The following is a 12,043-nucleotide window of genomic DNA, read 5'->3' on the forward strand; positions in this document are numbered from 1 at the left end:
TGCATTTACATACAGGTAGTTTTTGTTTCTTGCAAGATGTGAATATTATGATGATGATGATGATAATAGTGATAATAATGAATGTTAAGCATTGGCCCAATCGGCAATGGCCATAATCAAAATCTGGCAAGAATGCCGAACAAATATTAGGTGCAACACAAGCTAATTGTCAGAGATGTACCATAAAAAAAGGAAAGGCGGTGCCAAAAAGCTCAGAGAAACTTAAAAATTGCTCTAAAATCAGACGCTGCCAAATGCATTAAATTAACTGAAATAGTCTCAAAAGGGGCAGCACAATGGGTAGCGCTGCCGCCTCACAGCAAAAAGGTCAATGGTTCGAGCCTCGGTTGGGTCATTTGGTGTTTCTGTGTGGAGTTTGCATGTTCGTGTGGGTTTCCAGACACAAGTCCAGACACAAAATAAATATCTATTGAATATCTATTACATATGGTATTGCTTATATTATTTTACCATCTGTACACTAATAAAAGTAGTGAATGTGCGTGTCCGAGGGTGGGGCTGTGTCGGTGTGATAATGTGGGCTGATGTGGCAACAGTGCCAGGGTTGATTTTTAGTCCCAGTCCGCCCCTGCTTTCTATGGTACTCTCTGACACACAGGTAAGAAATTAGTTCTAACCTGTGTTTTTGTCTTTAAGAGAGTGTAAATGAACAGCAAATGTTAATCTGTGGATGAATCGTCTCTTTAATGTTTTGTTTTGCTTCATTCTTCCCTCAGTAAAGACGTCTGGAGTTTGCATTTCCAAATATAACTTAGAATCTCTTTCCTGAACATGCAGTTAATCTAAAACGACTCCGCCAACGAACATATTTGGATGATTAAAGTTATAAAATCAACTCACCGTCTCATGCGCTTCAGTTTAAAGGTACTGCTGGTTTAAATATTTATGCTTAATATTTCATCTCTAAAGTCGCCATCTGTGTGTACTGTATATGCAAAGGATAATAAATGTGTGTGCAGACCACTAAGTATATGGATTATAGACATTATTCTATTATTAGCCACTTATGAGAGCCAAGGTATTAAACATCCAGGAAGTTTGATCCGGTGTAAGTGCTTTGTGTTAAAATTTTGATGCCGTCCTGAGGCTGAGAGTTGATGTGCAGTTTTTAAAGACCTGCTCTCAGATCTCCTACATCATCAACACCAGTGATAAACATACTGGGATGGATTATTAATGGCTCACCTGCAGATTTTGATCACATACTGACCGCTGGAGCACAGGTGAAGGGAACAACAGGTGCAGGGCAGTGTTGAATGTCCCGACCAGGCTTGTTGGAAATGTGTGGCTTGGCCTACATTTTTGCAAAACCTGAACAGCACTTTTTGTTGTATATTTGTATGTTTTAGTTGACAAATGCACTAAAGGGGGCTGTCTGCTTTTTTGTGAATCTGGAAAAATTACTTGGGGTACTTTTTGTTGCGGGGTGGCGTAGTGGGTAGTGCTATCGCCTCTCAGCAAGAGGGTTGCTGATTCAAGCCTTGGCTTAATCAGTTGGCAGTTCTGTGTAGAGTTCCTTCCCGTGTTGGCGTGGAGAGTGTATGGGTGGTTCCCAGTGATGGGTTGCAGCTGGAAGGGCATCCGCTCCATAAAATGGGATGAATAAAAATTATGCTGGATAAGTTGGCGGTTTATTCCGCTGTGGTGACCCCTGATAATAAGCTGACGGAAAATAAATGAATGACTATGTATAAATTAATTTTAAAAATTTAATCCCAAAATATACTGCTTGATTAAATTTGATGATTTAAAGTATTTACATAAGATAATTAAATATTTTATTTAAATATTAAAATCATTAAATTAAATTATTAAAGTTTTTTTTATTTCACATACATTTTACTGCAACGTTTTAGCATTTTGTTATTAAATTAACACAAGTCTGTGAAAAATAAATCGATTTGTATCTATCAATCCATGTTTTTGACAGACATATCAGATTATTTCCAAGCGGACTTAGTCAGCTAAAAAAAAAAAGGAGTGCATGATGACTGTGATAAAATCTTTTCTAGAAGCCCCGTTGTAATGATGATGAGTTCCTAGTAAAACAGCAGTCAAATGGACCGTCCCGGAGGAGCAGCAGGTCCCTCCCCTTTGGCCTCTGATTGGACGAGCGACCTGTCAGTCACGCACAGGCGTCTGTCATTGACCGGAATCCCTGAGGCTCTCAGAGCAGCTGTGAGAACATCCAGCGAGCAAGTCTTCAACAGGAGCGCCCAAAAAAAGTGACTCCAGGACGGTTCATTTAGCGTTAAATAACTTTATTAACCTCTCTGGTACACCTGGATACAAATTGTTTTGTGTTTTTCGTTTTTTTTCCAAGGATATACGCGGCTTTGTCTCGCGCGCTCTTTTGGATAGGTTGATGAACAACGCGCGCTCCTAAAAACAATATTAAATAACAAATACCGACTTTTTTTCTGACGTCATGAGTTAGATTAACTACGCTTAATCTCTTTAGAATAGTCTAAAGTACTTGTTTTGTCCAGTCGGAGTGTTTAAGTGTTGCGCTGGTGTTTGATGGAGGATCCGGTGTGAGGATCCAGTGTTTGCTGCCCGGAGGATGCGCTCCGACCGCGGCTCCAGGACTTTAGGCGTCTGCTGGTGCTTCTGGATGCTGCGGTTCCTCCTGCTCCTCTGAGAGCCATGGCTTCTGAAGTTGTGTGTGGTTTGGTCTTCAGAGTGCTGTTGCCGGTGTGTCTGGCGGCAGGTGAGTGTTTCCAACATTGCTTTTCTTTTTAAATGGTTTTAGCTTGTGCGCAGCGTGGAGATTTTTGCGCAGTTTACGCAACAATTACGCAGCAGGTAAGCGCGTACAGCTAACGTTACCTCTGCAAAGTACTGGTTTGTTTACTGTAAAATGGAGATATAAATTATTAAATCATTTTAAAGAAACTTATTAGTTATACATAAAAGAAAACACTTGGAGAACACATATTTGTAATAAAAAATAGGTCAAATATGGGTTTAAATTAGCCAGCATTTAATTTTTTATTACAAATATACCGTTACTTTAAGTTTTTATTTTATTTTGTCAATAAAACTAAATTCTTGGAGAAAGTAAATTTGTAATAAAAGAATTGGGTTAAATATGGTTTAAAATCACTCAACATTCTATTTTATTACACACATTTTCTCCAAGTATTTTATTTTATCAATAAAGGAAAATACTTTGAGAAAATGCTGGATTGTTTTTAACCCAATGCTGGACAAACCCAACAGTTAAGTTGAAAAATGTAATTTAATTGTAATAAAAAATAACCCATGCAGCGTTGAGTTTGTTCATGTTTGTAAAACAAAAAATCAAATAAAGGATTTATTATAAATAAAAGAAAATACTTTGAGAAAGTATTTGTTATAAAAATGCTGGGTGGTTTTAACCCAACGCTGGGTCAAATATGGACAAACCCAACAGTTAGCTTGAAAAAATGTCATTTAATTTTAATTTAATGTACCCAGCATTGAGTTTATTCACATTCGATGTTTGTAAAAAGTAATTCAAAATAAAGCATTTATTATGAATAAAAGAGAATACTTTGAGAAAGTATATTTATAATGAAAAATGCTGGCCAAATACAAACAAACCCAGCAGTTAGGTTGAAAAATGTCATTTTAAATAAAAAGAAATTACCCAACGTTGTTCATATTTTGAAGACGCTTAAATAAAGAATTAATTATGAATCAAATAAAATACTTGGAGAGATTATATTTGTATTAAAAAATGATGGGTCGTTTTAATCCAGCGCTGGGTCAGATATGGACAAACCCAACAGGTTGAAAAAATGTCATTTAAATTTAATTTGAAAAAATTAACCTAGCTTTGTTAATATTTTTCATTTTTATTAAAGATTCTTTCAAATAAAGGATTTATTAAAAATAAAAGACAATTCTTGGAGAAGGTATTTGTAATGAAAATGCTGGGTGGTTTTAACCCAAAGCTGGGTCAAATATGGACAAACCCAACAGTTAAGTTAAAAAAATGTCATTTAATTTTAATTACAAAAATCCACCCAGCTTTGAGTTTGTTCATATTTTGATCTTTGTAAAAAATAATTTCAATTAAAGGATTTATTATAAATAAATAAAAAAATACTCTGAGAAAGTATATTTGTAACAGAAAAATACTCTGTGGTTTAAACTCATCCCTGGGTATAATATGGGCAAACCCAACAGTTAGGTTGAAAAATGTTATTAAAAAAAATAACCCAACACTGAGTTTGTTCATATTTTGATGTTTGTAAACAATAATTTAAATTAAAGGATTAATTATAAATAAAAGAAAATGCAAAGTATATTTGTAATAATACTGGGTGGTTTAATCCAACTCTGGGTTAAATATGGCAAATCCAACAGTTATTAATTAAAAAAAAATGTATCCAACACTGAGTTGTTCATATTTTGATTTTTGTAAACAATAATTTCAAATAAAGGATTCATTTTTAATAAAAGAAATTACTTGGAGAAAGTATATTTGTAATGTAAAAAGCTGGTTGGTTTTAACCCAATGCTGTTTAAAATACGGACAAACCCAACGGTTAGCTTAAATAATAAAAAAAATGTATTAGAAAATGATTGTTTTTTTAAATCCAACCTTGAGTTTGATTGACCCCAACATAACGTTAATACAACCCTACATTTTTAAGTCTATTATTCTATGTGTATAAATTAACACAAGATCAAATACAGGATGGGCCATATATATGGATACACCTTAATAAAATGGGAATGGTTGGTGATATTAACGTCCTGTTTGTGGCACATAACTACTGTATACAGTATGTGAGGGGGCTTGTAAATAACTCATGAAAGAATCAAGTTACGTTTAAAACCAAGAACACCATTGTTTTTCTTGCGAAAATCCCAAGAAGTTTATTAAGGTATATCCATATAAATGGCCCACCCTGTGGATTTAACTGATCTTTAAACTGTAAGGTTTAGTTTTTTTTTTAAATGTTGTTGTGGTAAACATACAAATTACAAAATAAGCCAGAAATAAGTTTAATGCTTAAAAGTACAAGGGAAAATATTGCAAAAGCACAAAGAGGAGACCTTGGCTATAGTTGTTTTAAATGAAAATGCTTCTAGATAAAAGCAGCAGAAAAGCCATTGAATAGCTAATTAGATATTATGTAGTGTTTATATTTACTTAATTTCAGACATCTTTATAATGATTGATAGGATTTCAAAACAATCCAACAGACATAGGATTATTATGAACAAAACTAATGAAGAAAAGAAGATCTTACATATATATTTTTTCAGCTTAGTCCCTTTATTGATCAATGAATTGCCATCTTATACAGCATATGTTCTACGCAGCGGATGCCCTTCCAGCCGCAACCCATCACTGGGAAACGAAAAGACAGTCATAATAATTACAATGAATAAATAAATAGACAAGACATAATCTTTTCAACAAATCCTTTATTGGCTATGGGGGCTTTTCAGTAAAATATATCCAGTATTTTAATAAAACATTAAATAATGTAATTTAAAAAACAAATAGATACGTTCTAATATACAAAATTGGTGCTTAAAGACTATTTTGTTCCCAAAGTAGGAGAAACGTGATTGTTGTTACACCAATTACAGATTTAAAATGTCTTCATGTAAAGTCGTGTGCATTTTAATGTTTTGAAATATTATTTTCAATGTTGGCACGGTGGCTCAGTGTCTAGCACTGTCGTCTCACAGCAAGAAGGTTGCTGGTTCGAGTCCCAGCTGGGTCAGTTGGCATTTCTGTGTGGAGTTTGCATGTTCTCCCCGTGTTGACGTGGGTTTACTCCGGGTGCTCCGGTTTTCGCCACAGTCCAAACACATGCTGTGGTATATGAGTGATTCTCACGAAAACTTTGACATGAATTTTTAAAAATGTTTAAATTAACTTTTTGTTTTTGTAGATAATTGAAACAAAGTCTATATATACATATCATTTAGTACCTTTTTGAGCATAATTTCCAAAATAAGGAATAAAAAAAATCTCATTACCGCAACAGTCTGCAAAATCGACTCTGTTAAAAAAGCGAGTTCACTTTGATATTTTTTAAAATGGGATTACTAACAGTCATGTGGAGTTACTTGAGATTCTGAAATAACATTTGTTTTTAAATTAACAGGGTTTTTTATTTTGACTGTTTTTTCTCATTAACGAAATCTTTATTCTAATGTTATTTGTTTTACCAAATGACTAAGTTTTATATTTTAAATCTTAAGTGACATCTTGTTTTATTGATTTCGTGAGATGTGTGTTTGTGTGTGTGTTTGTGTGTTTGTGTGTGTTTGTGTGTGTTTGTGTGTTTGTGTGTGTGTGTGCGTGTGTGTGTGTGTGTGTGTGTGTGTGTGTTTGTGTGTGTGTGTGTGTGTGTGTGTGTGTGTGTGTGTGTGTGTGTGTGTGTGTGTGTGTATGTGAGGGTGTATGGGTGTTTCCCAGTACTGGCTGGAACTGCTAAAACATATGGTGGAATAGTTGGTGGTTCATTCCGTTGTGGCGACCTCTGATAAATCAGAGACTAAGCCGAAGGAAAATGAATGAATGAATGAATTTTCAATGTAACTGTATTAACTCTGTCCAGAAGCAATACATTTCAACATGTTTTTTAAATTTAGTTTAATCTATTATTAGTTATTTAAGGACTTGTCTCTAAAATAAATACAGCAAAACAATTATGAAATGCAAAGCAGTGTTTTAAATGTATTCTGATGTTATTTCTTTAGCTTAGAAATGTTAATCGATCCCAGACATCTTTTTTGTAAAGAGTAAAATGACTTTGTTACCAACTAAATAGAGGTTTTAATTTAACATTAAAACATTAAAATACAAACATTGTGAACGCTTCAGCATAGAATTGATCAATTATATTTATTAAAGCATTATTTTAATTGACTTTATTTCATTTAAGTGGATTTTTGGGTCTGAGTATAGGGAATTGTTTTTACAAAAGGTTACAATAATTAACTACTACTCTGTTGGAGTCATTAAATGTTTCATGTGGCTCTGTGTTTGTCTTGTTTTAAGAGCGGATAATGCCATTTTTGTCAGGCAGCTTTATGCCTGGACTTAAATTTAAAAGACAGCCTGCTGTGTTTTACATCAATGACAAATTAATGACCATTTGACTGAATCTACAGTTGAAGTCAAAATGATTTGCCCTCTTGTGATTTTTCTGTATCAAATATGTCCCAAATTATGTTTAACAGAGCAAGAAATTTCTCACAGTATTTCCTATAATATTCTTTCTTCTGGTCTGATTTGTTTCATTTCGGCTAGAATTAAAGCAGTTTTAAAAAAATTTTCAAACTATTTTAAGGTCAATATTATATATCAAATTGTATGTGCTGTCATCATGGAAAAAATAAATAAATCAGTTATTAGAAATAAGTTATTAAAACTATTATGTTTAGAAACGTGTTGAAATCTTTCTGTTATGCAGATATTTGGGCAATAAATATACAGGAGGGCTAATAATTCTAACATCATCTGTGTATGACGAACTCTGATTTCACTCATCGGCAGGGATTGTGGCCGGTTAACAGGATTGTTGGGTGTATAATTAGTGTTTGATCACAAGGGATGAGTTAGTCTTAGATTATTGACAGAGTAATACGGCGTAACTCCTCTGAGTGTTTTAAAGAGTCATTCGACACCATTGACTTCTGCATAAATCGTATGGAATGACTTATTAATTTATTTCTTCTGATTGTTTCCATTTAGGCCTGTCGTCTAATGTAGACACTTTCACTTTGTTATTTGTTTCTCTGTAATTATTACTATCTAAACGATATCAATTTACATTTTTATAATATTAGATCATTGTATTAATTCCTATGGGAAATATTCATTTTACACTCTCAGAAATAAAGGTACGCAAGCTGGGCCGGTGCCTTCTCAAAAGGTACAAATTTGTACCCAAAAGGTCCATATTATACCCTAAAGGTACAGAGTACCACCTAAAAAGTACACAATTGTTAAAATGTAAAAATTTATTAAAAATTTACTGAATTTATTGTTAAAAAACCTCTTAAACTTTTAGGTACTAATATATACTTTTGAGGTACAAATATGAAACCTTTAAGGACAAACGTGTCCCTTTTAAAAAGGTACCACTTCAGTGACAGCTCGTGTATCTTTATTTCTGAGAGTGTAGTTCCATTTCTTTCTTTCTTTCTTTCTTTATTTATTTATTTATTTATTTATTTATTTATTTATTTATTTATTTATTTATTTATTTACGTGTTTATTTGTTTGTTTGTTTGTTTATTTATGTTTGTTTGTTTATTGAATCATTCATTTGTTTTTTTGTTTGTTTGTTAGTTTATATGTTTGTTTGTTTATTAAATCATTCATTTATTTTTGTTTATTTATGTTTTTATCTATTTACTTATCTATTTATTTATTTATCTTTTTATCTATCTATTTATTTATTTATTTATTTATTTATCTATTTATTTATTTTGTCATGCATTGATGATCTATTTCATATTTGTTCTTCTGTGATTCTTATTTTTTTAAACAATTTAATTTACATTTTATAATATTTCAATTATTATATTAAGTAGTAAGATTTTTCATTGTTTCAAATGATCTAAATCACATTTAATTATTTTGTCGAGCATTGATAATCATTTTCATTTAGCACCTTTGACTTTTGCTTAATTTAATTTAGATCCTCTGTAATTGTTTTAATCATCCCAGTCTGTATGTTGATGAGAGCATGGGTTAACCAAAGTAAACCATAAAAAATTAAACTCTAAGATTATATCATTAAAGTACAAAAAATCATTAAATCATTAAAGAATCATTAAAGTACAAAGCAAAATTACTAAAATATAAATAAAACTAATAAAAAATGGGATGAAAGTATTTTATGTATTTTTTTTTGTAAATGCACATTGTGTGTGTGTGTGTGTGTGTGTGTGTGTGTGTGTGTGTGTGTGTGTGTGTGTGTGTGTGTGTGTGTGTGTGTGTGTGTGTGTGTGTGTGTGTGTATATATGTATATACACACACACACACACACACACACACACACACACACTCTCACACACACACACACACATACACACATATATGTATATGTGTGTGTGTGTGTATGTATGTATGTATGTATTTTTTTTCCAAGTCTCTCTCGAATACATTTTTTAAGATTGTATTTTTAGATTCTTGATCGTTCTGATGTGTTTATTTTTTCTATGTTGAGTCCATATTATTCACATGTTGTTGTAGCACTTTGAGTTTTAGAACAGTTCATTATAAATAGGTTCATTATAAAGGTGAATTGGGTAGGCTAAATTGTCCATAGTGTATGAGTGTGAGTGTGTGTGTGGATGTTTCCCAGAGATGGGTTATGGCTGGAAGGGCATCTGCTGCGTAAAAACTTGCTGGATAAATTGGGGGTTCATTCCGCTGTGGCGACGCCGGATTAATAAAGGGACTAAGCTGACAAGAAAATGAATGAATGATTGTAACATAAGCTAAGTTAATCATGTTCTAACTTAATTTTCTAAGTTATGCAAGCTATTTTTATGTCAATTTAATATATTATAAATTCAATGGACTCATAAGATTCATTTGCTTCAGCTTAAAAAATTTTAAAATTTTAAAAAGGCAACCAGGGTTTTTTTTACAGTGTAACAATGTTAACTAAAAAATTAAAAAAAATAAAACTAAATGCAATAAATAGTGATAAAGTAAATGCAAATTTAATAAACATACTCATAAATAGGTAAATATAGTATTAATGGTATTATTATTGCTCCAAAGCAATAAATGCATGGTAAATTAGCTTGGATTAAACAGGAATGCATAAACATGTTTAAAACCACAAAAAAAAAAAAAAAAAAAAAATTAGTCAAATTGAGAAAAAGTAAATATATGTACAAAAAGTCTCCCCAATAAGTAATGTTAACAGAAAATACAAAATAAAAACTAATTTAAGGAAACGTACAGTAATGCATTGTGTTATTGTAAATGCAAATATAAAAAACATTTACATGTAAACAGGGGAATTAAAAATAATACTATATTATTCAAAAGCAATACATGAATTAATTCATGGTAAATTACAGTATGCATGGACAAAAACAGTAATGCATAAACATAATGCATGAATATAAATTACAGCATTCATGTACAGAAAGCTTATGATTATTTTAAATTTAAATGTCACACTGTTAATGCTTTTACCATCATGAAATTAATCTAAGCTTTACATTTATTTTTAACGGTCTTATTCGGATCTCTAGTTGCCCACAAATAATCCATATGAACATTAACTATTATTTAAACATAATTAACCCCCAGATAATATGCACACACATGCAGACTCGCACTTTTTCCCCTCGCTAGGTTTCTTCCTATAGGTAGATAAGATCCACTCTATAAGATGGTAATGTATCTCTTGACAGCCTAAGTCCTTCTCCCTTTTTTTTTCTTCTTCCAAACGCAATTGCCAAGCTGTGGAGCATCTCCATTAATCGGTGGAAAGTCGTTTTAACCGCATGAATTAATAATGCGGCATCAGAGGGGAGAAGAATCGGCTGCCCATTATCGTAAACACACCTTTAATATTTGATGATTTTATTTTTTCGGTTGAAGTAGTACTGGGCAAAGGTCATCTGCTCAAAACATAACAGAGGACGGACAGGAACGCTGAAAGTTCATGTTCTGACATTAGCTTTAGAAATGTTTGTCTGATGAACTTCTGTTTGTATGATATGATTGCCGCAAGGAAAGTCTCTTACAGCAAAACTGAAGCAAAAACTAGACAATTTTCACGCAGAAAATGAAGAAAAGTTTCCAAATTATTATTAAGCAATGGCAAGTAATTGACTCTTTGTATTAAAAGTGAAACGTTAATGTGGAATTTTAAAAATAATATGTATTTATTCCGCCACTGATATTAATATTAAATAAAAAATCATTATAATACATAATACAAGCCCTTCATCAAACATCAAACATTTAATTGCGCACATTTCTGTAAATGATTTGACAAAATAAAAAGACTTGAAATGCATGATGAAATAAAAATAACATGTTTGTTCTTTGTGAAGAAATTAAGCTGTGATTCTGATGTAGCCACATTTTTTATTAGCTTCTCAAGTTACCATGCATGTCAGAAGCATCATGTTAAAAGGAAAATACCCTGAGATACATTTATTGTAAAATGTACTGTGATAGTTTTTTTTTTATAGATTATTTAATGTGTTTTATAATCTAATAATATTTTTATAGCAAATTAAAATGATATAATATAGCAAATCAACTCTTAGATGCGTCTGTGATTTGTGTCTTGATTAAAAAATATATATTTAACTGTTTTATTGTATTTAAATGATTGTATTATTTTTCTTAAAGAGATTATTTTATTTCTAAATGACCTAAATCATATTTTATTTTATTTTATTTTATTTTATTTTATTTTATTTTATTTTATTTTATTAATTAATTAATTTTAATTTAATTTATTTAATTTTATTTTATCATGCATTGCTAATCTTTTCATTTTGTGAAATTGCTTATAATAATCTTGTGGAGAAATGTGTGCAACTAAAGGTTTCATTTATAATTGATAAAGTGCTTGTGTTAGTTATTCTGTAGCAAAATGTCAGTTATTTAAACGGTTAATTACCTAAATCACCTGTTTAGTGAAAATTGTATTTTCGTGATTATTTTATTTGCCAGTACTATTTTATTTTATCTTAATATCAGTGGCGGTTTATTCCGATATGACGACCTCTGATAAATAAGGGACAAAGCCGAAGGAAAATTAATGAACAAATGAATTAATATCAGCTCTGGAAGGAAACTATGCTTGTTTCGTTTTGATTTACTTTCTATCTATCTAATCTATTTTTTTAGCAGTTAAGGATGCATTAATAAAGAACTGTTATGAAGTTAGGGATTTTATTTGAAAATCCTACTCAGTGTTTGTGCTGCAAAACTCCCCTTACTATAAAACACATTTTACTGGACTGTCCTGCTTTTAAATTAATTTTAATTCCAAAAGACTTTTTAATGAAATG

The 12,043-nt window shown here is 31.5% G+C and overlaps 1 protein-coding gene across 6 annotated transcripts in view; it reads left to right on the forward strand.

Moving 5' to 3' along the window:
* Positions 1-2,190: 2,190 nt before the first annotated feature.
* The window catches only part of piezo2b (piezo-type mechanosensitive ion channel component 2b), a 251,114-nt gene continuing 241,261 nt past the window's right edge, over positions 2,191-12,043 (forward strand). For all 6 annotated transcript variants that reach the window (XM_021468270.3, XM_021468277.3, XM_021468271.3 and 3 more), the window contains exon 1: positions 2,191-2,731. In XM_021468270.3, coding sequence (XP_021323945.2) covers positions 2,668-2,731 — 64 coding nt within the window. In that variant the 5' untranslated portion in view covers positions 2,191-2,667. The remainder of the gene's footprint in view (positions 2,732-12,043) is intronic.

Source organism: Danio rerio, chromosome 2 (assembly GCF_049306965.1).
Source record: "Danio rerio strain Tuebingen ecotype United States chromosome 2, GRCz12tu, whole genome shotgun sequence".
Lineage (NCBI taxonomy): Eukaryota > Metazoa > Chordata > Actinopteri > Cypriniformes > Danionidae > Danio > Danio rerio.